Source organism: Microcebus murinus, chromosome 22 (genome assembly GCF_040939455.1).
Source record: "Microcebus murinus isolate Inina chromosome 22, M.murinus_Inina_mat1.0, whole genome shotgun sequence".
Lineage (NCBI taxonomy): Eukaryota > Metazoa > Chordata > Mammalia > Primates > Cheirogaleidae > Microcebus > Microcebus murinus.
In genome coordinates this window covers 22,280,090-22,307,706 of record NC_134125.1, presented here as the reverse complement: position 1 = coordinate 22,307,706, position 27,617 = coordinate 22,280,090, and the positions used below count along the sequence as shown (strand labels likewise).

General features: G+C 40.7%; 1 protein-coding gene across 11 annotated transcripts in view; it reads right to left on the bottom strand.

Annotated features, from left to right (window-relative positions):
• The window catches only part of DEPDC5 (DEP domain containing 5, GATOR1 subcomplex subunit), a 125,968-nt gene that overhangs the window by 85,024 nt on the left and 13,327 nt on the right, over positions 1-27,617 (bottom strand). For all 11 annotated transcript variants that reach the window (XM_075996714.1, XM_075996717.1, XM_075996715.1 and 8 more), the window contains exons 8-18: positions 26,254-26,323; positions 16,814-16,892; positions 15,788-15,849; positions 13,474-13,543; positions 12,752-12,824; positions 9,852-9,955; positions 9,487-9,561; positions 7,437-7,571; positions 6,499-6,560; positions 6,301-6,374; positions 809-878 (exon numbers count right to left, since the gene is read on the bottom strand). In XM_075996714.1, the coding sequence (XP_075852829.1) occupies positions 809-878; positions 6,301-6,374; positions 6,499-6,560; positions 7,437-7,571; positions 9,487-9,561; positions 9,852-9,955; positions 12,752-12,824; positions 13,474-13,543; positions 15,788-15,849; positions 16,814-16,892; positions 26,254-26,323 (874 nt within the window). The remainder of the gene's footprint in view (positions 1-808; positions 879-6,300; positions 6,375-6,498; positions 6,561-7,436; positions 7,572-9,486; positions 9,562-9,851; positions 9,956-12,751; positions 12,825-13,473; positions 13,544-15,787; positions 15,850-16,813; positions 16,893-26,253; positions 26,324-27,617) is intronic.

Below are 27,617 nucleotides of genomic sequence, written 5' to 3'. Positions count from 1 at the left end.
TGAAAATCAGCAGAAGGGTGACAGCACTCTGGTGTGGGGCCTATAAACATAACACCCTTTTTTCTTCTCACGTTACATCAAGAACACTTGTTCAGGTTCTTAAAACTTGCATTTTTTATTAGTTACAAATATATTTCATCAAGTAGATATTGCATGGTTTATTTGGCCATTGCTTTATTCAACTTCTCACTATTATAAATAAAACTAGACCTATATCTATTTGCATATAATAACTTCGATTATTTCCCTGCACCACGTGCCCCAAAATGGAATTGCCTGGTCAAATGGCATGAACATTTACATTGTTCTCGATACACATGGTTGAACTACTTTGCAAAATTATCGCACACCAACCAGGTACTCAAGTACCAATTTCATCACACTTTTCCCAGCATGTGGTATAATTAATAATATATTTTAAACCTATTAGTAAGCAAAAAAAAAAAGAATCCCCATTCTAGTTTGAATTTGCATTTCTTTACTATTAAGATGTGACCTTTCTGTCACATTTACTCTTTGCTATAGTGTGTATCTGTGTTTTATCCCCACTGGTAACTGAGTAGCCTCACAATCTGAATAAACCAGTGACATCATAATAAAATTAATTGTCATATTTTTTCATGCTGTCTGGGGGCTTATCTTGTTATTTATTTATCTAATGTATAAAACTGTAAAGTTCTAAGATAAATTTTTTAAGCCCTATTCATGACCACAGTGGGGGAGGGGGCAGATGAAGGTACCTTGGTACTAAAATAACCTCGTCAATGTGTGACATTCCCCAAAGGCTCTGCTGGTTAGTGAAACCTACCTTCTTTCCTGCCAGTTTTATTCGTGGGGTGAAACTGTTACAAAAGAGCTGGCTTTTGGATGTGTAGAAACTGTAAAAGAAATGAACAGGGTCATTAATCTAAATCCCTTTTAATTTAACCTCAAGACACAATTGAAATCCCAGGCATGGATCAGCCCTCCCGTGATGGAATTTAAGCTTCACTGATCGTCCCAATTCTAACTTCTTTTGCAGGAAGTGACTACAAAACATTAATTAGTTTTTTTGTTTGTTTGTTTTTGTTTGTTTTTTTTTGAGACAGAGTCTCACTTTGTTGCCCAGGCTAGAGTGAGTGCCGTGGCGTCAGCCTAGCTCACAGCAACCTCAAACTCCTGGGCTCGAGTGATCCTTCTGCCTCAGCCTCCCGAGTAGCTGGGACTACAGGCATGCGCCACCATGCCCGGCTAATTTTTTTTATATATATATCAGTTGGCCAATTAATTTCTTTCTATTTATAGTAGAGACGGGGTCTCGCTCTTGCTCAGGCTGGTTTTGAACTCCTGACCTTGAGCAATCCGCCCGCCTCGGCCTCCCAAGAGCTAGGATTACAGGCGTGAGCCACAGCGCCCGGCCTAATTAGGTTTTTAATTGTCATGCTATTCTTTTTTCCCCATAAATTATTTCATGTGTTCAAGTCTTAACTCCTAACTGGATCAGAATCTCCTCCTGTGGCAGGGATTAAAATCTATTTACACTGTAATGCTTTTACCTTGATACCTGGCAAGATGCTACACCCAAGGGAGGTCCTTATCACTCACTGATTGATCAGCACTTAGTAAGCAGCATAACCAAGGCAAGAAAGGAAAGGATTCGTACTCAAGAAAAGATGGCAGAAACCATTAAATCCCAATCCCTCTGAAAATCATCTTAATATAGTCATGTCATACAAGAAAATTGGAGACTTGGCCTTGCCCTGAATTATGTTGAAAGAATGAGTCAATAGAGGCTATTCAGCCTTTGCTATTCCTCAAACATCTCTCAGTATCCTCTTTTATCTATCGTTGTGGTCACTATGTTTTGAAAATTGCCTAATCTCTACCTTCCATCAATACTCTGTCATGAATGAAAAAGAAAAAATTTTTAAAAGGCAGTTTCAATAAATAACCAATGGATTGTAAAGTAATCCTCGTGGTATATTAAGAAGCAAAGAACTTAAGATGCCACCTGGCAATGAGATCTAGAGTCTAGCTGGGGCCCTGGGATTTGGCCTCTCACAGTGGTATCCAGGAAAGTCCCAAGTAGAGGATGCTACTCTCTCTCGTCCCAGAAATTGATTGTAAAAGATCTGAGTGGTAAAATGATGTCAGCCAGAAGAAAGGGTTCTATTAAATAGAACCATAATTAAATTGCTATTTTTGAAGGTCAAAAACAGTCTAATATCATGATTTCAAATGGCTCAAACTGGGCCAGGCACAGTGGCTCACGCCTGTAATCCTAGCACTCTGGGAGGCCAAGGCAGGCGGATTATTTGAGCTCAGGAGTTCGAGACCAGCCTGAACAAGAGTGAGACCCCCATCTCTGCTAAAAAAAAATAAAAGGAAATTAGATGGACAACTAAAAATATATAGAAAAAATTAGCCAGGCATGGTGGCGTATACCTGTAGTCCCAGCTACTCAGGAGGCTGAGGCAGGAAAATCACTTGAGCCCAGGAGTTTGAGGTTGCTGTGAGCTGGGGTGACGCCACAGCCCTCTAGCCCGGGCAACAGAGTGAGACTCTGTCTCAAAAAAAAAAAAAAAAAAAAGGCTCAAACTAATAACTGCAGTTTTGCCATGAACTTGCTGTTCAACCCTAGGCAGGCCACTTAACCTCTCTGGAACTTGGTTTCCTCACCTATACAATGTGACTGGATGGTCTATATGATATCTAAAATGGATTCCAGCTACATCCTGTGATATCCCAAAACCCTCAGCTTTATAACTGTTACATATCTAACAGTAATTTACTTTTTGGATCAATTTTTGTTATTAGCCAATAATACCATGGGAGTAATAAGTTCTCTGAAGACAATCTGATTATGTTTAATAAGGTGTCTGGCTTTAGTAGAGTGGGAATACTTTGCCTGCTTCTAAAGAGGTTTTGCTGACTGGAAAAGAACAATGGCCCCTGTGAGCAGATGTCTGTCTCACGCCTTCTTGTTCCCATCCCCAAGTGGCACAGGCAAACAAGGCTCAAAGGAAATGTGAAAAGCAGGCCTTGGGCCCTTCCAGTTCTCAGACTCTGAAGCATGTAGTTCTAACCTTCATCTTAACTGGCATCAGAGAAGCAATTTAGGATGAAAAATAAAGTGAAAATTCAGGAAACTTTCAAGTTACTATAAAGTAAAGTTTGAGGAAATTGCAATACTTAAACTCATATGCAATTTTGTGTATGCTAAGGTTACTTTTTGCCTTACCTCCTGAACTAAACTGAAAACCATGAAATATGGTAGATAATTAAAGAGTGGCTATTTGTTTTTACTCGCAATTATATCTGAATGTCTATTAAAAGGTTATAAATCCCAAAATAGAGGCTGACAAAAAAGAAGTTACTCTGAAATAAGTGAAAAAAGAAATGAGCTCAAAATACTATCATTTCACTTGAATCAGGTTTTTACTTTATTTTATTTTATTTTTTATAGAGACAGGGTCTCACTATGTTGCCCAAGCTAGTCTCAAACTCCTGGCCTCAAGTGATCCTCCCACCTTGGCTACCACCAAAGTGTAGGGATTACAGATGAGTCACCATGCCCAGCCAAGAACCAAGTTTTTAAAATAATGGTAACATGAACACAAGATGAGAATGGTTACAAAGGCATCTTATTATAAAGCAGTCACTGGTTTTTTTGTTTTTATTTTTGAGACAGAGTCTCGCTTTGTTGCCCAGGCTAGAGTGAGTGCCCTGGCGTCAGCCTAGCTCACACCAGCCTCAAACTCCTGGGCTCAAGCAATCCTACTGCCTCAGCCTCCCGAGTAGCTGGGACTACAGGCATGTGCCACCATGTCCGGCTAATTTTTTCTATATATATTAGTTGGCCAATTAATTTCTTTCTATTTATAGTAGAGACGGGGTCTCGCTCTTGCTCAGGCTGGTTTCGAACTCCTGACCTCGAGCAATCCGCCCGCCTTGGCCTCCCAGAATGCTAGGATTACAAGTGTGAGCTACGATGCCCGGCCAAGTCACTGTCTTTTTTAAATGACCTCATCAGGCCATGCAACAACAACATACAAAATTGAACATCATTAAAAGTATAACTTTATATACATATACGTAAAGGAAGAACATAGGTGACCACTCAGACAGTATCTCATTGGGCTTCCAGAGATGATAGGGACATACTTAGAACAGGATAATTATAATGTGACCACATCATCCTTACAGAACTGGCCAAAATGACTGTTCCTTTGCTCATTCGTGGTTCTTCACTTATGAATATTATAGGTGACCAGCAGAACCACTAGACTGATGGCAAAAGCCCATAACAAAGATCAAGGACTTGATATCCTTGATATAGTATATCCTTAATATCAAGGATATACTATAAAGCTGAAATCAACATTTATGATGAGTTTTCAAGTTGGTTTCCAGTAAAGATTTATAACTTGGCCGGGCGCGGTGGCTAACGCCTATAATCCTAGCACTCTGGGAGGCCTAGCCGGGCATGGTGGTGCATGCCTGTAGTGCCAGCTACTCGGGAGGCTGAGGCAGAAGAATTGCCTGAGCCCAGGAGTCTGAGGTTGCTGTGAGCTAGGCTGACGCCATGGCACTCACTCTAGCCTGGGCAACAAAGCGAGACTGTCTCAAAAAAAAAAGATTTATGCCGGGCGCGGTGGCTCACGCCTGTAATCCTAGCACTCTGGGAGGCCGAGGCGGGTGGATTGCTCAAGGTCAGGAGTTCGAAACCACCCTGAGCAAGAGCGAGACCCCGTCTCTACTAAAAATAGAAAGAAATTAATTGGCCAACTAATATATATAGAAAAAATTAGCCGGGCATGGTGGCGCATGCCTGTAGTTCCAGCTACTCGGGAGACTGAGGCAGGAGGATTGCTTGAGCCCAGGAGTTCGAGGTTGCTGTGAGCTAGGCTGATGCCATGGCACTCACTCTAGCCTGGGCAACAAAGCGAGACTCTGTCTCAAAAAAAAAAAAAAAATTTATAACTAAACAGAAGCCAAAATTGAAGGTTCTATTGTACTGAGGTAAGAGCCTAGTGGTCTTCTGCTCCTCATAAGTCCTGGCCACAGACCAACAACCCAGAGGAGGACAGAATGCTCTGGAAGTACTAAAGAGAAAGCAGCTATTGGATGTTGGAGGAAGCACAGGAAGAATTCAGAGCGATATGATGGAGCTCGTTCTAGGGAATACATAGGCATTTGTGAGGGAGAGCAGATGGAGAGGCCCTTTAGATAGAAAGGCCCAGAAGTGGGGTGTTGCCGTGCAGAATGAGAGAGGGCAGTGGTGGGCACGGATGCCTCAGATGTCAAACACTTTAGTCTTTACCAAACTGGCATGAAGAATCAGAGGGAAAGAGCAGTAGGATTTGGTTTTCACAAAAATGACTTGGTAGCCAGGTACAGCAGAGGTTGCTGGACACTGCTCCCCAGACCCCCAGGGTTCTTGGTGCTATATCAGGGCTTACCATGTGAGGGCAGAAAGAAACACTATTACATTTTGCTTTTATATATTAGGATTCCAAGACTATAACTTGAAGAAAGGGCCCTGTTGCTTAAGAACAAAATTAAAAAAGAAAGAAGAAAATCACTGGTCTAAAGAAGTAATTCTCAATGAGGGGCAGGTAGGTGGATTTTGCCATACAGGAGACATGTGGCAACGTCTGCAAACATTTGTGGTGGTCACGACTGGGGAGGTGTGTGCTATTGGCATCAAGCAGGTAGAGGCCAGGGATGCTGGTCCACATGCTACAAAGCCCAAGATAGCCCCCACAACAAAGAATGATCTGGCCTAAAACATCATAGTGTCAAGGTTGAGAAACCCTGGTTTAAAGAATGAATTGAAGAAAGGAGAGACTAGAAATAGATACACCAATAAGATTAGTGCCATAGTTCAAAAAGATTAGGACGGAGATAAAGCAGTGGCACTGGCAGAGGGAAGAGAGAGGCCTTCCCTGAGGGGAATCAGCAGGAACACTGAAACCTTGTCCCATGCAAGGTGGCACGGGGACTTTCCCACAAATGAAGGAGGACAGGCATAATGTGGGTCTACTATGGTCTATGGGAATTGGAAATAGTAGGACTTGGGAACAGTAGCAGAAATAAGCCCTTCAAAATTTGTTTTGACTTTTTCACCATAGACCGTTCCCATATTGCTGCTACTGTTTTGCATGTAGAAAAGTTTTAAGCAAATGTTAGAACTTTGGTTCCCACATTTTCTTGACAAAAGGTTGTGCCATAAATAAGAACTTGACAGATTTAAAGAGAAAATGGCAAGGAAGCTATTTGAAACTCTTGTCACCTACTATTGAACAAGATCGCACCCACCTGTGGTTTATCCAGTGAGGAATATTATAGTCGTCGCCCAGACGAGAATCCCGAGGAGCACTCCGATTATGCAGCTGCAGGAAAACAGTGAGCGCACGGAGAAGTGAAAAAACAAGTAGGATGTGGAACTGTTCCAGCTTTTCTACTTTTGACTATTCGCAACCTGGCCTTTAGCAAGCAAATCCAAAATCTAATTACCTTGAACAATGGGACAGCATGTAACGGTTGCTCTCCCATGCATACCAAGTCCACACCGATTCCTACGAAAGAAAAGACAAAAAGAGGGAGGAGGGGAGTGGCAAACATAAGGGTCCCAATTTATAAATGATGCTATTTAACTGGGTATGAGGCAAAGCCAACTTACCATCCTATGCTTTATAACCTCATCAGTGCTATCTATGCAGCAAAGAAATAAATAGATGCATTCTGTCTGGCTCCCCTGAGTCTCCTAGCACCTGCCACTATTTAGTGCTTGACAATTAGCCTTTGACTGCCCTGCAGATCATAAGTTGCAAAACAAGACAACCAGGCCTCCGTCACTAAAGTTTTGAGGCCAGAAAGGAGTAAGAACTTTGCATTTCAGTAAAAACAAAAACAATCCATGTCACTTAACACATCTTCTTTTTTGGTAATCAGGATTTGCTTCCCCAGCTCCATCTTGGTGAAACAGAAATCAAATCAGAATGCATGGGGTCAAGCTGGAGACACAAAGCACGTTAGGGAGGGAGAAATGGACTAGATGACCTGATGGTGCTTCCCAAGATGGGTTGATGGCACACTGGTGCCTTGAAACAATCCCCCCAGAAAGGGTTCTCCTGTGTCAAATATGTTTGGGGAACTCAGAGTACTAGATGCACCCTGTAGAGACAAACAACATAAACTGACATATCGAAAACTCTAGGGAAGATCTGCAATCGTGGAGCCTGCTTCTTTGTGTATGACCCAGCATTTCCCATACTGATTTGACCACGCAACTCTTTTTGTCACCGGACATCTATTGACACCCCCAGATCTTATAACACACAGAACACCCTGCGGAGTTCCTCACACTCTAAGAAGTCAGTGAAAGCTCAAGGTTCTAGGGGAAAATCAGGCTATAAACCCACAAGGCCAGCACACAAACCAGGGAGCGTTACCGTTGTCTATCATCCGCTGCTTGGTCAAGATCATGAGCAGGCGGTCCACTTCGAAGACACCCACCCCGGGGGTGATCACCACAGACATCTGTCCCGTTCGGTCAAAGTTGCGGTTGATATAGTGCTTGTCAAACACTTGAAACACAACAAAAATTCCCCAATAATGATGCAACAGCTTTTCAGAAACCAGCCACAGGCAAGCATCTCTGCACTCTCAGAGGATTATGTCCATATTTCTATTACACCAACTGCCACATTCTAGTTGGTTGTCTGTCTTTCCTCTCCTACATTAAGAAGTGCTTCAAAACAGAACTAAGTCCCCGTCATCTTTGTCAATCCCCCTCATGGATGCCTAACAATTGCCTTAATGTAGCTTTAACTGCTCAGATCTCATGTCATTAATTTAAACCATCCATAAATGAGTCTATACTGAAATTTGTAAGAATCAACTATTAATTTAAGACAATATTTAAGAGAGTGGACCAGAATCTTGGGATGACTTTGTAAATTTGGCAAGTTAATTTTTATTTCTAGCCTCTGTGATTCTTACTATGGAAAATCAGTGATATTCAAATATGACAAAAAGATTTCACAATAAAAGACACTATACTCTAGAATTCCCCAGCACCTGGGTGCAAACTCATGGAAAGGTGATATAACAGTGATGTAAGGCCGGGCACGGTGGCTCACGCCTGTAATCCTAGCACTCTGGGAGGCCGAGGCGAGCGGATTGCTTGAGGTCAGGAGTTCGAAACCAGCCGGAGCAAGAGCGAGACCCCATCTCTACTATAAATAGAAAGAAATTAATTGGCCAACTAATACATATAGAAAAAATTAGCCAGGCATGGTGACGCATGCCTATAGTCCCAGCTACTCGGGAGGCTGAGGCAGAAGGATCGCTTGAGCCCAAGAGTTTGAGGTTGCTGTGAGCTAGGCTGACGCCACGGCACTCACTCTAGCCTGGACAACAAAGCAAGACTCTGTCTCAAAAAAAAACAGTGATGTAAAAACACATCATCACTTCCACCACTGGCCAGAAACCTAAGCAGAGCTCTGGGCCTACCAGACTCTCTCCTGGGAATGTGGAATTTGGAGCAGAGGAGAGCAGAGACAGGGTTGCTGCTGGGAGCTTAATGCGTCTCTAGGAATTCCTGCTGCTGTGGTTCCCAGAGCCACCAAGGTCCCTTCTCCAACATGACATTTAAGCCTTTCCTAGCTACCCCACTAAGCTCCTGTGTCCTTAGAGTAAATTTCCCTTTTTGTTTAAACCAGGTGTCCTCAAACTATGGCGCACGGGCCACATGCGGCCCGCCTAGGACATTTATCCAGCCTGCTGGGTGTTTTTGCCACCATTGCCAGTCCTGCTTAGCAGCCAACTCGTCCTGGGCTCACAGTGCGCATGTGTGGAATGTGTGCCACACTCTCCAACGGCCCTCCAACGGTCTGAGGGACAGTGAACTGGCCCCCTGTTTAAAAAGTTTGAGGATCCCTGGTTTAAACTAACTCAGTAGGTTTGTTATTTGCAAACAGTAGTATTTCAGCTAACACATAAATGCAGGGACATTCAAAAGAAATCACATCACACTGTTAACAATGGTTCCCCTTAGAAAATGACTGATAGTGCTCAGTGGTATCACTTTTTATTTAATATACCTCTCTCCATACTCGAATTCTAGGAACATGGGTTACTTTTGTACTTTTTTTTAAAGTAGAATTTTAAAAATTACCTAGAAGCAGCTGAGGATAGAGTGAAAAATAATAAGAACACAGTTTGTAGTAAAACAAAGAGGCCAAGGAAGACTCCCTCTGGCTCTTTACCATGAGAAACAGATAACACTACCACGGAAGTTAATTTCCCAATAGAAGACCCAAGAGCTAAATGTTGGTCATTAAAGCCATCTAATCAGAAGTTATTGCATAGAATTAACGTGGGGGGTAGGTGGGCAGGGGGATCATCACCTAGGTCTGGGTCTTTTGAGCAGTAGTAAAGAGAAGTTCACAGCCATGGGCAAGCAAGATGCTGGCTCGCTATGGTGGCATCTGTACTCACCGTTGAATGACAGATTGATGGCCTCCAGGTAGTTTCCCTGTGCTGAGGTAGAATTGTCTCCTTGAGGAAAGCCCTCTGAAGCAAAACATACAAGCAAAGGAAAAACATCTCATGAAAGATGAACTCTCAAAAAATAAGTAGAAGGTGTCTGGCTTCCCAGGGCCCTCCACCCTATATTGGGGACACTCTTGAACTTTCTACATATGGAATGAACAACTGGATCCACTTGGAAATAGAAACCTGACCAGAAGCAGAAATTACACACAGCAATGGATGGGAAACAAGCACAAACCTCTTCTCTGTCTTCCAGCCTCCCTCCCATACCTCCTTTCGCCACCACACCTTCTGTTACATGGATGCAGTACCTGCCTGTTCCAGGCGCACCAACACTGGATACTGGATGAAAAGTTTTTTAATGGTCACAAGGAGGGAAGTCCACTCTTCTCTTCTCTCATTCTGCACCACCACTCTGAAAGGAGTATTATCGTAAGATGGATATCAAGCAGCTATTACGTCAGTTCTCTTATAAGGTTTCAAGGAAAGAAGAAGATGAAATTCCCAGAATTGGGGGAATTAACTATATAATAGTAAGTAATAGCCGGGCACAGTGGCTCACGCCTGTAATCCTAGCACTCTGGGAGGCCAAAGGAGGGAGGAGCGTTTGAACTCAGGAGTTCGAGACCAGCCTGAGCAAGAAGGAGAACCCATCTCTACTAAAAATAGAAAGAAATTAATTGGCCAACTAAAAATATATAGAAAATATTAGCTGAGCATGGTGGCACATTCCTGTAGTCCTAGCTACTCGGGAGGCTGAGGGAGAGGGATTGCTTGAGCCCAGGAGTTTGAGGCTCCTGTGAGCTAGGCTGATGCCACAGCACTCTAGCCTGGACAACACAGTAGACTCTGTCTCAAAAAACAAACAAACAAACAGACCAGGCATGGTGGCTCTTGCCTGTAATCTCACACTTTGGGAGGCCGAAGCAGGAGGATCACTTGAGGCCAGGAGTTTGGGACCAGCTGGGGCAACACAGCGAGACACTCCCTTTACAAACACATGTAAATCTTAGCCAGGCATGGTGGTGCACACCTGTGGCCCCAGCTAGTTGGGAGACTGAGACAGGAAGTTCACTTTAGCCCAGGGTTTGATATTACAGTGAGCTATCATCAGGCCATTGTACCCTAGCCTGGGTGACAGAGCAAGATCCTGTCTCTAATAAAACAAACTCAAAAACCAACCACAGGCCAGGTGCGGTGGCTCACGCCTGTAATCCTAGCACTCTGGGAGGCCCAGGCGGGTGGATTGCTCGAGGTCAGGAGTTCAAAACCACCCTGAGCAAGAGCGAGACCCCGTCTCTACTATAAATAGAAAGAAATTAACTGGCCAACTAATATATATAGAAAAATTTAGCTGGGCATGGTGGCACATGCCTGTAGTCCCAGCTATTTGGGAGGCCGAGGCAGCAGGATTGCCTGAGCCCGGGAATTTGAGGTTGCTGTGAGCTAGGCTGATGCCATGGCACTCACTCTAGCCTGGGCAACAAAGTGAGACTCTGTCTCAAAAAAACAACCACAGTTATAAAAGATTTATTCTTTATAGATGGTATTACAAAATTGCAAAAGGAAAAAAAATACAAGTAGGAATTGTATGCTGGCTTGGGTCTTAGGAAGGAACTAGTTACAAAGATATATTATATATTTAAGGTTGGGAGTCTGGGGAAGATGGACCATTTGAGCCAAAAACTAAACCCCCATAATAAATGGTTACTCCAAAACAGAGAGACATCGTATCTCCAAGTCTGAGGTAAGAGCAGAAACTAACAAAGAATTCTGCCTCTCAGTTAAGGAAGGAAATAGTTTGAGGAAGCAAGACTCAACCAATAATAGGTTAGTAAGTTAGAGAGAAGAAATCTTTAAGGGCTTTAAACAAGTGTAGTCAAGGTGATGAAATGTGCCTCTTACCAAAGAGGTTATGTTTTATATAAACATAAAATCTTTGTACAAATGTAGGCAATAATGAAACAATCAATCCAACATCTTTTGAAAGCAAATGGCTTTCTAACATCCTTTTCAATATCTACCCTGTCCTCCAACTGAAGTGCCAATAATCATGTGATAAACTTTTTCATGCATTTGAGGCCAGGCATGGTGGTGCATGCCTGTAGTCCCAGCTAGTCGGGAGACTGAGGCTGAAGGACTGCTTGAGCCCAGGAGTTTGAGGTTGCTGTGAGCTAAGCTAACACCACGACACTCAGCCCAGGCAACAGAGTGAGACTTTGTCTCAAAAAAAAAACAAAAAAAAAAACCAAACTTTTTCATGCATTTGAGAATTTAAAAGATCATGGTCTAGGCCAGGCATGGTGGCTCACACCTATAATCCTAGCGCTCTGGGAGGCCAAGGAGGGAGCATCGCTTGAGGTCAGGAGTTCCAGGCCAGTCTGAGCAACACCCTGTCTCTACTAAAAATAGAAAAAATTAGCCAGGCATAGAGGCATGCGCCTGTAGGCCCAACTACTCAGGAGGCTGAGGCAGGAAGATCACTTGAGCCCAGGAGTTTGAGGTTGCCGTAAGTGAGGATAACACAATGCCACACTAGCCCAGGCAACAGAGCAAGATTCTGTCTAAAAAAAAAGACCAAACATAAGTTGTTTTGGGGGACAATTAAGGAAATCTAAAAATGTACTAAATGTCAGATGATATTATGGAATCATTATTAATTTTGTTAAATGAAATAATGATATTGTGGTTAGATATAAAAATGCCCTTTTTATAGGCATAAAAATAAAATGTTATGGTATCTATAATTACAAAACAAAATTCAGTCAAAAAACAGATGAATCAAATATGGCAAAATAATAACTGTTAAATGTAGGTATTGGGCATATGGGTTCATTATATTATTCATTCTTCTTTCATGTATGTTGACATTTTTCACAATAAAACATTTAGAAGACCTAAATATAATGTGACATCCTGGATTGGGTCATATAAGTAAATGGGTAGAAAAATTGGTGAAATCTGAAAAAAATCTGAATTTAATTAATACTTATGTACCATGCTAATTGCCTAGTTTTGACAAATTTAACTTGGTTATGAAATGTTAACACTAGAGGAAACTGGGCAAAGGGTATATGGGAACACTCTCTATTACCTTCACAAATTCTCTGTAAATCTAAAACTATTCCAAAATAAAAAGGTTGATTTTTTTAAAGTTAGGAAAGAAACAACCAATAAATAAATAAAAGGCATAGCAAGCACCCAAACATACTTGTAAAAGTCTTCATAGAATCGCCCCTTGTGATCCTGTCGAATTGAAGCTCGGTTTATTTCAGGAAATTCATCTGAAATAGAGAAAATGAAATATGTAGATCAGATTGAAAAGAGAATTTTACAGTTTTGTCAGCTTCCTCTTCTGGGTTAAAGATTTGCATCTGAAAAAAATAAAGATAAATGTCTATCTATTAAGTTGGGGTTTTTGTTTTCTGGGGTTTTTTTTTTCTTTTTTTAGAGACAGAGTGTCACTCTATTGCCCAAGGCTGGAGTGCACTGGTATGACCATAGCTCATTGTAGCCTCAAACTCCTGGGCTCAAGTGACTCTCCCACCTCAGTCTCCTAAGTAGCTGGGACTACAGGTGCATGACACCACACTCAACTAATTTTTTCTTTTTTTTGGAGAGATGATGTCTTACTACATTGCCCAGGCTGGTCTCCAACTCCTGGCCTCAAGTGACCCTCCTCTCTTGGCCTCCAAAGTGCTGAGATTACAGGTGTGAGCCACCATACCCAGCCTATTAACTTGGTTTTCAGATGTATCCCACAGACTTCTTGCAACCACTAATGGACTGTGGTACTTCCTGTTTTAGCCTGTCCTTACAAGGTGGGAAAGATGGAATAGCACAAAAGGAAAGAAGAAGAAAAGGAATGGTAGTCATTGGAGTAGGGGAAGCATAACCAAAAAATAACTGTAGGAAGGAAAAAGAGTTACTCACCAATAGATTTTGCATCATAGAAAGTTCTAGAAAATAGGACCACTGTTACTTCATGACTACAGTTCTTCTCCTAGGCATGAGTAGAGAAAAACAGTGCTCAAGTTTACTTCAGTTACTTCACTATGAAGCAGCCTACATGTACATAATATTCTCAATTCTGGGAGGCTGAGCAGTAATGCAAAGCATTGGATAATTTCATGTAATTATAGGCTGTATAGTGCAGGGGAAAGAGTACTGCTGAGAAGAAGACCTGGATGGAATCCTGGCTCTGAAACTTACCATGATGTGACCTTCAGCAAGTTACCAAAAGTCTTAAGAGTATAGAAGACGCTTAGAAAACTGCAAATCATCAACAAGTAATGTTCCCCCATCACACAGTTCTTGAAGTGGCATGATATTGATCAGCCCAGTATTAGAGAGACTCATGATATTTGTACCTGTTTACAGTTTTTTAAATTTCTTCAGGACCGCAGTTTGGGGAACAAGAACAGCATTCCATGGTGGATTTCAAATCAAAGATACTCCCCCATCCTACCACTGTCATAGGATAAGGATTGGGGGCTGCTCGAGATTTATAATCTGAGGGTATAATCCAAGGCCATGAATTATCTTTGGACAGGTTAGGATTAGCAAGAATAAATGTTTTCATGAATCTGAAGATCAACATCCTGGAAGGAGAGTGTTTACAGATGGACATGAAATGTGGCTTGTACCAGTGAGTCAGCAAGCTCAGTTTCAGTTCCTCCTGGGTCTTTGAAGAAAATAGCCTATACCAATCAACCTCTCCTCTATACCAACCATTCTTAGTGACAATTCAGTATGCATGCACCATGTACGGTATACAATATACTGCACATTGTAAGCCATCTTATGTTCTGCTGTGGATATATTTCAAGTGGACATCCCCAAATACAAGTCACAATAGCCAGGGCAGAGCTCTAGGAAAGAGCAGATCTTCGTTAGCTACTGAACTAATTTAATGGATTCCAATTGCTCCAAACTCAGCATCCTTATCTAATTTTCAAAAACTAGTTGCCTAAAATCAACTGACCATAGATGTATTTGTTGATTTCTGGACTTCCAATTCAAATTCTATGGATCTATAAGTCTAACCTTATCCCAGTATCACACTGTTTTGATTATTATAGTTTTGTAGTAAGTTTTAAAATTAGGAAGTGAATGTCCTCCAAGTTTGTTCTCCTTTTATAAGATTGTTTTGGCTATTGAGAATCCCTTGCAATTCCACATGAATTTTAGGATCAGTTTTTCCATTTCTGTAAAAAAGGGTATTGGGATTTTGATAGGGACTGCATTAAACTGTAGATTGCTGAAAGTAGAATTGCCATTTTAATAGATCTTTCAATCTCTGAACAGAGGTTATCTATTTATTTAGTGCTTCATTAATTTCTTTCACAATGTTTTATAGATTTTAGCATATAAGTCTTGCACAGTTCCTTGGGCAAATTATTCCTCAGTATTTTGTTATTTCTGATACTACTGTTTGTTTATTTGTTTTTATTTCTGCATATTATGGGGGTATGAATGTTTAGGTTATGTATATTGCCCTTGCCTCTCCCTCTCCCCTATTTCTGATACTATTGTAAATATTTTATTTAATTTCCTTTTCGCATTATTCATTCCTGGTGGATAGAAACATAAGTGACTTTGTTGATTTTATATCCTGAAACTTTGCCGAATTTATTAGCTCTAATAATTTTGTCTGGATTTTTTTAGGATTTTGTACATAGACAATCATGTCACATATGAATATAGTTTTACTTCTTTTCCAATTTGGATGACTTTTATTTCTTTTACTTGCCTAGTTGCTCTGTCTAGAACTTCTAGTACAATGCTGAATATCAGTGGCCAAAGCAAGCATCCTCTCTTGTTCCTGATCTTAGGGGAAAGTTTTTAGTCTTTCTCCACTGAGTATGTATGATGTTAGCTGTGTTTTTTTCACACATGCTCTTTATCATGTTGAAGTGATTAGGGCAATTTAAATCTTCGGTCAAGTTTTCTTTTTCAATTTTTAAATTTTTGAAACAGGGTCTCTGGCTCTATTGCTCTATTGCCTAGCTATGGTTGCAGTGGTGCGCTCACTGCAACCTCAAACTCCTGGGCTCAAGTTATCCTCCTGCCTCAGTCTCTGGAATAGCTGGAACTACAGGCATGCACCAGCACACCCACCTAATGGGGTCCAGGTTTTAGCTAAGATAGCTCAATTTAAGGCAGCTTAATAGAAACAGTGCATTTAAAAAAATCTGTATTGAGTAATTTTTACTCAATCAGACCTGGTATGTAGGAAGAAACGTACCTTCCACTTGGTAAATAGATCAGCAAGGAAACCATTCACAGCTTTCTCAAAATATAGATCCCCTGAAAAGAAACAATGAGAAGAAGCTGAAAACTATCTTTATTTCTTGCTTGCACTTTCTTCTTTAAGTAAAAGGAATGGGACCAAAGGGAAGATGGGTTCTTTTATATTTTAAAAGATCATAAAAGCCATGTACCAACTGGTTTCATCCTAGAGTTTCTATCAAGCCAAATTTATTTATTTACTTATTTATTTTTTCCTTTGGAGCTAGAAGTATTGGAAAGCCAAATTTAATGTCTGCATCACTCAGTAAGGAGCCATGGCTTCAAGGCAAAATATAAGTTTGAAAAAGAGTTTTGATGAGTGAAAATTATAGTGTTATCTTCAGAATAAGAGAACAATCTAACTTCCAAATATGGTAATTCTCACAGTGATGTTTAAAGTTTGTTAGAAGATGATTCAGTGGGCCCTGGGCATTCATGAATTACCACTGGCAGTTCCTGATATTCATGAGCAACCTTGTTGACACATAACAAAAATTAATTTGTAATTTTGCTAAACACAAATTTGAATTGTATGCACCATGAGGCTGGTGTGTTGGAGACAATATTTGCACCTCATAGCACCTTTATTGTTCTCTACTCATAAAATCATAATTCTAATAAAATAAAACAAACTTGGTTAATTCTGTGAATGACAGGAAGAGAAATGAAAGATATCAAAGGAAGTGTTGGTTGCTAACCATACTCATTCTATAACATTTCATCCTGTGCTTATAGAATAATTAAGGATCTGAGAATTCAGATTTTTCATTAATACTTTACTGCATTTCATGGACTTCATAATCTTTCTATATATACACATATAATTACATATATACAATTTATCTATCTATTTAATAATTTATCTTAGCGTTAGGACATATCCTTACAGAATGTCAAGAGCTCCCTGTAAAATGATACCAACTTGGGGGAAACCAGAAAATTCTCCCCAGTGACAGCTACAATCAGTACTTAGGAACAGTACCATAAATATCAAAATCCCACATTTCACAGCTCATCTGAATAAATATGTAAACCATAGCCGACGTAGAACGGAACACCACCTGAAATAAACAAAAACATAATTGCATTAGAAAGCAAAGATGTACAGTGTTCCAGTTCTGTAAGATGAAAAAGTTCTGGAGATCTGTTTCACGACAGTATAAATATAGTTAACACTACTGAACTGTATACTTAAAAATGGTTAAGATGGCAAATTTTATGATGTGGTTTTTACCAAAATTTTTTTAAAAAGTAATGATAGAAGAATTCTCTTAAGCATGATGTGGGACTTCCAAAAGCAATCTTCATCCATGCATACTTTGTTTCATTTAAATAGTTTCTGAGCTGGGCATGGTGGCTCACACCTGTAATCCCAGCAATTTAGGAGGCTAACACAGGAGTTTGAGACTACAGTGAGCTATGATTGCACCACTGCACTCCATCCTAGGGGACAGAGTGAGACCTTATCTCTAAAGAAAAAATAAAATAAATTTAAAAAATAAAAAATAGTTACTGAGCTCTTGCTCTGAGACCTGTATCATAGGCATTGAGGGTAAGATCTGGTCCCTGCCCTCTAGGAGCTTATAGCACAGGATAAACACATGCAAAATGTTGCAAAAGATACAAACGTCCATGAAAGCTCACATAAGAAATGCAGAAGTTTTAACAGATATACGTTGTGTTAAAAAAAAAAAAAAAAAAAAAAAAGAAATGCAGAAGAGGCAGTGACTCTATCTGGGAAAGTCATGGAAATCTCATCATGGTGACAGAACTTGAGCTAAGATATACTGGATGATGAATTGTCAGTTTAATAAATTAATAATTGGCCAGATGCAGTGGCTCACATCTATAATGCTAGCACTCTGGGAGGCCGAGGTGGGCAGATGGCTCAAGGTCAGGAGTTCGATACCAGCCTGAGCAAGAGCGAGACCCCATCTCTACTAAAAAGAGAAAGAAATTAATTGGCCAACTAAAAATATATAAATAGAAAAAATTAGCCGGATTGCTTGAGGTGAGGAGTTTGAAATCAGCCTGAGCAAGATCGAGACCCTATCTCTACTATAAATAGAAAGAAATTAATTGGCCAACTAATATATATAGAAAAAATTAGCTGGGCACGGTGGCACATGCCTGTAGTCCCAGCTACTCGGGAGGCTGAGACAGAAGGATTGCTTAAGCCCAGGAATTTGAGGTTGCCATGAGCTAGGCTGATGCCACGGCACTCTAGCCTGGCCTGAGCAAGACAGTGAGACTCTGTCTCAAAAAAAATAAATAAATAAAATAATAATAATAAATTAATTAATAATGTACATCATACCTTCCCTACACCCAGACTGCCTTAAGGAAAAGTGTAAGTGGTTTCTTGGCCCTATGTGCTATACTATGCTTTACTATGCTATACACACTTTACGTGTGCTATACCAAGCTTTGTTTACTTTTCCTAATTATGAAATCTATTAGATAAATGAACAAATATACACATTTTCTAAGTTTTTAAATAGTAAAAATGCAAGGTTCTTATAATTAAACTTATTTTGTTAAAAGATACCATTTTAGGCAAAATTATTCTAGAAATAGAAGCGGATTAATGGTTGCCTTTGAGCTGGGGCGGGTAATGACTGCAAAGGGATATGAGGGAACTTTTGGGGATGATGAAAATCGTCCACTATTGACTGAGGTAAGAGTGGTGTACACATTTCCCAAAACATCAAACCATACACATAAGATGGTTTTATTCTGTGCATGGATGTGTTTTACTATATGAAAACTATATTTTATTAAGTAGAGTTAAAAGATACTTTTCTGAGGCCGGGCGCGGTGGCTCACGCCTGTAATCCTAGCTCTCTGGGAGGCCGAGGCGGGTGGGTTGTTTGAGCTCAGGAGTTTGAAACCAGCCTGAGCAAGAGCGAGACCCCGTCTCTACTATAAATAGAAAGAAATTAATTGGCCAACTAATATATATAGAGAAAAATTAGCCGGGCATGGTGGCACATGCCTGTAGTCCCAGCTACTTGGGAGGCTGAGGCAGCAGGATTGCTTGAGCCCAGGAGTTTGAGGTTGCTGTGAGCTAGGCTGACGCCATGGCACTCACTCTAGCCTGGGCAACAAAGGGAGACTCTGTCTCAAAAAAAAAATAAAAATAAAAATAAAAATAAATATATATATATATACATATTTAAAAAAAAAGATACTTTTCTAGATCTTGTTATATTATACACCATGTGTCTGTGTGTATGTACATAAATAAATTAAATATTTTTAGTTATGCCTGCATTTTATAGTTTAAGTTCCCTTTACTTTGAAACTATAAGAGTCAGTTATTATTGCATTCAAATCACCTTTCTAACAGTCCCTTCTTTTTTTGTTTAGTTTTTTAGATAGATTGGTTTTTTTTGTTAAGATAAAAATTCACATAGCATAAAATTTACCATCTTAAAGTCCACAATTCAGGCGGGTGTGGTGGCTCACACCTGTAATCCTAGCACTCTGTGAGATCGAGGTGGGAGGATTGTGTTAGCTCAGGAGTTTGAGACCAGCCTGAGCAAGAATCAGACTCGATCTCTACTAAAAATAGAAAAATTAGCCGGGCGTTGTAGCTCACGCCCATAGTCCCAGATGCTATTCCGGAGGCTGAGGCCAGAGGATCACTTGAGTCCAGTAGTTTGAGACTGTAGTGAGCTACGATGACACCACTGCACTCTACCCAGGATGACAAAATGAGACTGTCTAAAATTTAAAAAAAAAAAAAAAAAAGTCTACAATTCAGTAGTTTTTAGTACATTCACAACGTTGTGCAACCATCACCACTCTCTAATTCCAAAACATTTCCACCACTCCACAAAGAAACTCCATGCCTATTAGCAGTTACTTTCCACTTCCCCTTCCCCTCCATACCTTGGGGACCACTAATCTACTTTCTATCTCTATAGATTTGCCTATTGTGAACATTTGACATAAATGGAATAATACAATTCGTGGTCTTTTGTGACTGGTTTCTTTCACTTAGCATAATGTTTTCAAGGTTCATCCACGTTGTTGCATGCATCATGCTGCATGAATCAAAAAGAACTTTATTTTTATTGCTGAATAATGTCCCACTGTATGAATATGAATATACCATGTTTTGCTTATTCATTCATCAGCTGATGAACATGCGGGTTGCTTCCACTTTTTGGCTATTATGAATAATGCTGCTGTGAACATTCGTATGCCAGGGTTTTTTTTTTTTTTGAGACAGAGTCTCACTTTGTTGCCCAGGCTACAGTGAGTGCCGTGGCATCAGCCTAGCTCACAGCAACCTCAATCTCCTGGGCTCAAGCGATCCTCCTGCCTCAGCCTCCCAAGTAGCTGGGACTACAGGAATGCGCCACCATGCCCGGCTAATTTTTTGTATATATATTTTTAGTTGGTCAATTAATTTCTTTCTATTTTTGGTACATACGGGGTCTCATTCAGGCTGGTTTCGAACTCCTGACCTCAAGCAATCCGCCCACCTCAGCCTCCCAGAGTGCGAGGATTACAAACGTGAGCCACCACGCCTGGCCCGTATGCAAGTTTTTATGAAAAATGTTTTCAGTTCTCTCAGATATATACATAAGAGTGGAATTGCTGGGTCATATGGTAATTCTACACTTAACTTTTTAAGGAACCACTAAACTGCTTTATGCAGTGGCTGTAGCATCTTACATTCTCACCAGGAGTGTATGAATGAGCATTCTAATTTCTCCATATCCTCCCCAACACTTGTTTTCCTTTTTCAAAATTTTTATTTTTATTATAGCCCTCTTAATGGATTTAAAGTGGTATTTCATTGTGGATTTGATTTACATTTCCCAAATGACTAATAAAGTTGAGTATCTTTTCACATTTTATTGGCCATTTGTATATCTTCTTTGGAAAAATGTCTATTCAAACCATTTGCCCAATTTTTTTTTTTTTTTTTTTTTTTTTTTGAGACAGAGTCTCGCTTTGTTGCCCAGGCTAGAGTGAGTGCCGTGGCGTCAGCCTAGCTCACAGCAACCTCAAACTCCTAGGATCAAGCGATCCTTCTGTCTCAGCCTCCCAAGTAGCTGGGACTACAGGCATGTGCCACCATGCCTGGCTAATTTTTTCTATATATATTAGTTGGCCAATTAGTTTCTTTCTCTTTATAGTAGAGACGGGGTCTCGCTCTTGCTCAGGCTGGTTTCGAACTCCTGACCTCGAGCAATCCGCCTGCCTCGGCCTCCCAGAGAGCTAGGATTACAGGCGTGAGCCACCGCGCCCGGCCCATTTGCCCAATTTTTAATCATGTTGTTTGCTTTCCTTTCTTTTCAATTTTTTAAAATTTAGCGCGTGCACGTGTGTGTGTGTGTGTGTGTGTGTGTGTGTGTGGATGGGTGTGTGTATGTTTGTTTGTTTTTAGAGATAAAGTCTCATTCTGTCACCTAGGCTGTAATGCCGTGGTGAATCATAGTTCTCTATAACCTCAAACTCCAGGGCTCAAACAATCCTCCTATTGCCTCCTCAGCCTCCCAAGTAGCTAGGACTATAGGCATGTGCCACCATGCTCAGCTCATTTTTTTTAAAGTGAATCAAACATTTACTTTATTTGAATGTTTTTAAAAGACACTTTGAAAATTCTAGTTAATTCTGGTTAGAAGTTTTTCTATATTTTAATATTTTTATATACATAGTATATCCTACATTATACCTACATTAACTTTTTGTTTTTGTTTTTTTTTGAAACAGAGTTTCACTTTGTTGCCCAGGCTAGAGTGAGTGCCATGGCATCAGCCTAGCTCACAGCAACCTCAATCTCCTGGGCTCATGTGATCCTCCTGCCTCAGCCTCCCGAGTAGCTGGGACTACAGGCATGCGCCACCATGCCCTCTAATTTTTTCTATATATATCAGTTGGCCAATTAATTTCTTTTTATTTATAGTAGAGATGGGGTCTCGCTCTTGCTCAGGCTGGTTTTGAACTCCTGACCTTGAGCAATCCTCCTGCTTCGGCCTCCCAGAGTGCTAGGATTACAGGCGTGAGCTACTGCGCCCGGCCTACAATAACTATTATAATAATTAATGTTGACACTCTTAATTTAGAACCTTGGGTGCTTTCTTATTATTTCTATGAAAAATTTCAAATATGCTAAAAAATTTTAAAGTTCGTACAAGACACACCCACATACTCACCACCTATCCTACACTTGAAATGACATTTGCTACATCATTTATCTATCTTTTCATCCTTTTAGTATCAATTCACCTTATTTTTTCTATAAAGAAATAAGTTACAGACATTAAACATTAATACTCCCTTACCTTTTGTCACTTCTAGTCTGTTTGTTTGTTATTTGAGACAGAGTCTCCCTCTGTTGCCCAGGGTAGCACTCTAGGTGTCAGCCTAGCTCACAGCAACCTCAAACTCCTGGGTTCAAGCAATCCTCCTGCCTCAGCCTCCCGAGTAGCTGGGACTACAGGTGTGTACCTCCACATCTGGCTAATTTTTAAATTTTTAGTACAGATGGGGTGTTGCTCTTGCTCACGCTGTTCTCTAACTCCTGACCTCAAGCAATCATCCCACTTCGGCCTCCCAGAGTGCTAGGATTACAAGCATGAGCCACCCACCTTGCCTGGCCCACTTCTAGTCTTTTATGGGTTGGAAAACCAGGTAATGGAACTGGCTATAAAGTTTAACTAAAGTAAAAGGGGCTTAGGACATTAATTAAACTAATTTCTTTTCACATATTAAAATCTTGTTTTTCTAATCAGATTATGAATTCTTAAGGCAGTGGGGAGCATGTCTAAAATTTCATTCAACAAACATTTGAGAGACCACTAAATGCCAACAGCCATGCCAGAGATCTTGGGGGTATAAATGTAAAAGATACAGTCCTTGCCCTCAGGGTGCTTGCAGTCCAGTGGCAAGGCTCACAAGCAAGTGTACCCACCACAGTGTGGTAACTACTAATGTATGCACAGGTCCAGGATGCCACGGAGACACTTTTAGCTGTGGGATCAGGAAGGCTTTCCAGAAGCAGAGAAGCCTGGATGAGTGGCTTGGGAAGGTAGGCAGGCAGGGTTGAGAGGGCAGCATGTGCAAAGTTATGGGCACAAGAGACAATGTGGCATGTTTGGAGAACAGCGAACAGTTTGCTTGGCTAGGATACTGGCGAGAGGGGGAAAACACGTGGGAGAAATGATGAAATGGAGCCCAGACTCAACTGCCTCCCCTGATTTCGCCACTCAGACGTCCAACAGGCATCTCACAAACCGAACTCTTTTTTCCTCCTAACTTGCTTATTCTCTGATATCACCATTTCATGAATAGCACCAACATCCACCCAGCTGCTCGGTTCTTTTCTTTGCTTCACTCCGTGGACTCTACCCGGAAATATATCTCCTATTTGCCCACCTCTCTCCACCATTACAGCTCTCACCTTAGTGCAAACCACCAGCTTCTTGATGGATTACAGGAGGCCTCCTAACTCATTTCTTTGATTTTTCATTTGCCTCCACAAACAACACTCTACACCAGAGCTAGAGGGGCTGCAGCAGTAATGCCAGATGCCTGTCCATTCTTCCCGTCTTCCTAAGTAACTAGAAGATGGTTTTATTCTGGGAGGCAAGAGACCCAGTCAAAAGACTAAACTTCCCAGACTCCTTAGCAGCTACAAGTGACTAAATTCTGGAAAGTAAGATATAAATAAAAGTGCTGTGTCCATAAAGGAAGCTGACTTGGGTGGAAGGTACACCCCTCTTGCCTCTCCTCCTCTGTCCTCTGCCTTGAATATGGAGATGGTTACAGCAGCTCCAAAAAGTCTTATTCTGAGGATCGCAGAACAGGAAGACAGAAGGAGCCCTGGATCACCAATATTTGTAATACTAGCATACCTACCATGAATTATGGACTTTTTTTACATGAGAGAAAAAAGTTGACCTTTAAGCATTACAGCCACTGTTATTCTGAGGGTTTTAGTTCAACAAAATCCAACTTAACGAACAGTGATCTTTTAAAGTATAATTCATGTACTTAAAATCCTTCAATGGATTCTAATTGTACTTAGAATAAATTCTAAACTGGTTACAATGACCCCTAAGGCCCTACATGATCTGGCTGGAACCTGTCTACCTCCTCGCTGACACCATTCTCCCTACCTGTCTGCAATATTTCCACCACACTGGCCTCTTGCAATTGTTTCCTCTGCCTGGAATGTTCTTCACTGCAACCTTTATACACTGCCTAAGCCTCACCTTTCAGGTATCTTTGTGAGGAAACATTCCCTGCCCACCTTTGTAAAGAAGGTTTTTCTGTTATTCTCCATCTCAGTGTTCCATTTCTCTCCGGATTGCTAATTTATTTGATTTGTTTACTAAGGAGGCCAGCGTCAGTCCCTTTCCTTCGAGAATACTCACCATAATCTGTCATTACTCCATTTATGGATGGGGTGACTAGTTATATCTGTTCTCCCGCTAGGGTATAAGCTCCTTACTAGCAAGAGGTTGACTGTGCTGTTCACCATGGACCCCAGTGCCTAGCAACAGTAGCTGGCACACAGTAGGTACTTTGATATTATTTGTTTAATAAATGAATGAAGGAGTTTGAAGAGGCAAGCACATGCCAAAGTATCATGATCTTTGTAAGCCATGCTTTCGAGTTCCAAATTTTTAGAAAACTAAGGAAAAGCAAATTAGGATCACTATGAAATACAAATTTATGACACCTACAGTTGCAAAAACCTTTAAAATCTAATGCCAACTGTCAGAAAAAGTAAAAAACAACAAATTTTATACACTGCTACTAGGAGTATAAACTAGTCCAAACAATTTGAAAAACAATTTGACAATATCTTACAGAGTAGAATCTGTGACCCAGCAAATACACTCTATATACTTTTTTTTAAAGAGATGAGGTTTCACTATATTACTCAAGCTGGCCTTGAACTCCTGGCCTCAAGAAATTCTCTCACCTAGACCTCCCAGGTAGCTGCAACTATAGCCATGAGCCCCCATGCACAGCTCCAAATATACTCTAATTACAGATTTTTGGTTTTTTTGTGGTTTTTTTTGAGACAAGAGTCTCACTCCGTTGCCCTGGCTAGAGTGCCATGACATCAGCCTAGCTCGAAGCAACCTCAAACTCCTGGGCTCAAGCAATCCTTCTGCCTCAGCCTCCCAAGTAGCTGGGACTACAGGCATGTACCACGATGCCCAGTTAATTTTTTTTCTATATATTTTTAGTTAGCCAATTAATTTCTTTCTCTTTTTAGTAGAGACAGGGTCTCACTCTTGCTCAGGCTGGTTTCGAACTTCTAACCTTGAGCGATCCGCCAGCCTCGGCCTCCCAGAGTGCTAGAATTACAGGCATGAGCCACTGTGCCCCGCCTAATTACAGATTTTTTTTTTTAAAGTTTTAAAGAGATGGGGTCTCACTATGCTGCCCAGGCTGGTCTCAAACTCCTGGCCTCAAGCAATCCTCCCACCTCAGCCTTACAGGTAACTGAAATTATTACAGGCATGAGCCACTGTGCCCAGTCTTTAATTACAGATTTAAAATATAGTACTAAGTACAAAAAAATCTAGTTAAGAAAGACTACATCCATTTTTATGCACTTAAATAAAACTCAAAAATGAGCAAAACAAATACTATCTAGGGTAAAAAAATATATATGCAATAAAATTATATAAATAAAAAACTACAAAAATAAAATTTAGATAATGGTTACCTCTAACAGCACTGGTTTTCAACTAAGGGTGATTTTGCCCCTAAGGGGACATCTGGTAATGTATGGAGACATCTCTGGCTGTCATGAGTTGTAGGGTGGGGTGTGGTGGGTGAATCTAGCATCTGGTGGGTAGAAGCCAGAGATCCTGCTAAATATTCCATAATGCACAAGACACCCCCCACAACATGACTGACATTTGGGGCCAGATAACTTTTCGCTCTGGAGGCCTATTCTGTACATGTAGCATGTTTAGCAGCATTCCCGCTAGATGCCAATGACGTAAGCCCCAAGGTGCGACAACCAAAAATGTCTCCAGACGTCAAAAGACCTCTGGGCGGAGGGGTGAAAAATCACCCCCGGTTGAAAACCATTGCTCTCAGGGGAGACAGAGAGACAGGAAAAAGGAAAAGTAGACAGTTTAATTTTTGCTATGTATTAGTGAGCACAGCATCCTACAGGCTAGATGCTATATGTCTCTGGGCAATATTAAATAAATGCCTTCAGAAGAAAAAAATGAAGATCAACTCCAAACCAGAGAGATCCAACCATAAAACATCAGAGTTGGAGGAGACCCTGACAATATTACCAGTTCCACCTAGGCAAATAGTAGCAATCAGGAGATTTATCAGATATATGTTTGTATTCTTTTTGATTTTAGGACTGAAGACATAATGGTACAGAGAGACAAAACTGAAAAAGCATCTTATAAATCTTACCCTGGTATCTTCACTGATATAACCACACATGACCTTCTCATTCTTGACCCACAGCTCACCAGCCTGTGCCCTGAAAGGAGACACACACGGAAATTATTACAAGTCTTACATTAAACCAAGAAGAAACAGGGGCAACTTCAGGTGACTTCCCCTACTCTGATACTTACATCCAATGGCCTGACTTGTTACAGATTTGCAAAGAGAAATCCATGAACAAATTAGCCAATATAAAGAATTCTCATAGCATATTGGGTATGAAAAACAGCTCTTAATCTGGGAGTCCACAGACAACATACAGATCTAAGATAGAGCTTCAGGGAATCTGTGAACCCTTTGAAATGATAAGTAAAAATTTCCAGGCAGAGAATCTACAGCTTTGGTCAAACCTTGAAAGGGCCCCATGTCACAAAATATTGAGAAGCACTGAAAAACAATTTTGCTAAGCCCAGTTTTTTGTGGGTTTTTTTTTTGAGACATGGTATCACTTTTTTGCCTAGGCTAGAGTGCAGTGGCATCATCACAGCTCACTGCAACCTTGAACTCCTGGACTCAAGAAATCCTCCCACCTCAGCCTCTCAAAATGCTAAGATTACAGATGTGAGCTGCACCCAACCTGCTAACCCCAGTTTTGATATAATGAGTTTTTCAAGAGAGACAAAAATCCATAGTCTAGTATCAGGATTAGAACACAAGCAGTCAGGAGACATGAAGGTTCAGGGTCCCTATTCAATGGAGGCCACTTTGCTGAAAAATTACAATGACAACTTGGTGCTACATTTTTCAGGCTTGATGTTTTTCCTCTGCAACTTTTGAAGGTGTGAAATAGATAGTACAGTACAAAATGCATGGCTTTCATAGCTGACCAGCCTGGAGAGAAACTGGTCTACGCAGGAATCCCAGCTGAGTGTAACTTAATAGTTAAATGGCCACAGGGAAATAACTCATGAGGTTCAGTATCCTTATCTTAAAGAATGAGACAGTGATACCTACCCTATAGAGCTATTTTGAAAATCAAACCAAATAATGTGGGGAAATTGTTCAGGACAGCCCTAGGACTGAAGACAGGTGCTCAATTAAGAGCACTAGTAGGTATTTGTATTTGTGAGAACTATTAAGTATAGCCAATATTAACACAAAATGTTACTCTGGAGAGAAAGTGGTAGCTGTTGAGGACCCAACCTCTCAAGCCCTTATCTTCTACCAATCTCACTCTCTTTCCACTAATATAGTCACCAGCCCAAGACCTAAGCAATCAGTCCTCATGAAAAAGATCAGATAAAAGCCAGAAAATGCTGTGTACCACAAGTCACAGCTCAGGTTACCTAGAAAATGCCGAATAATCAAATAACCTCTCTGGGCCTCCC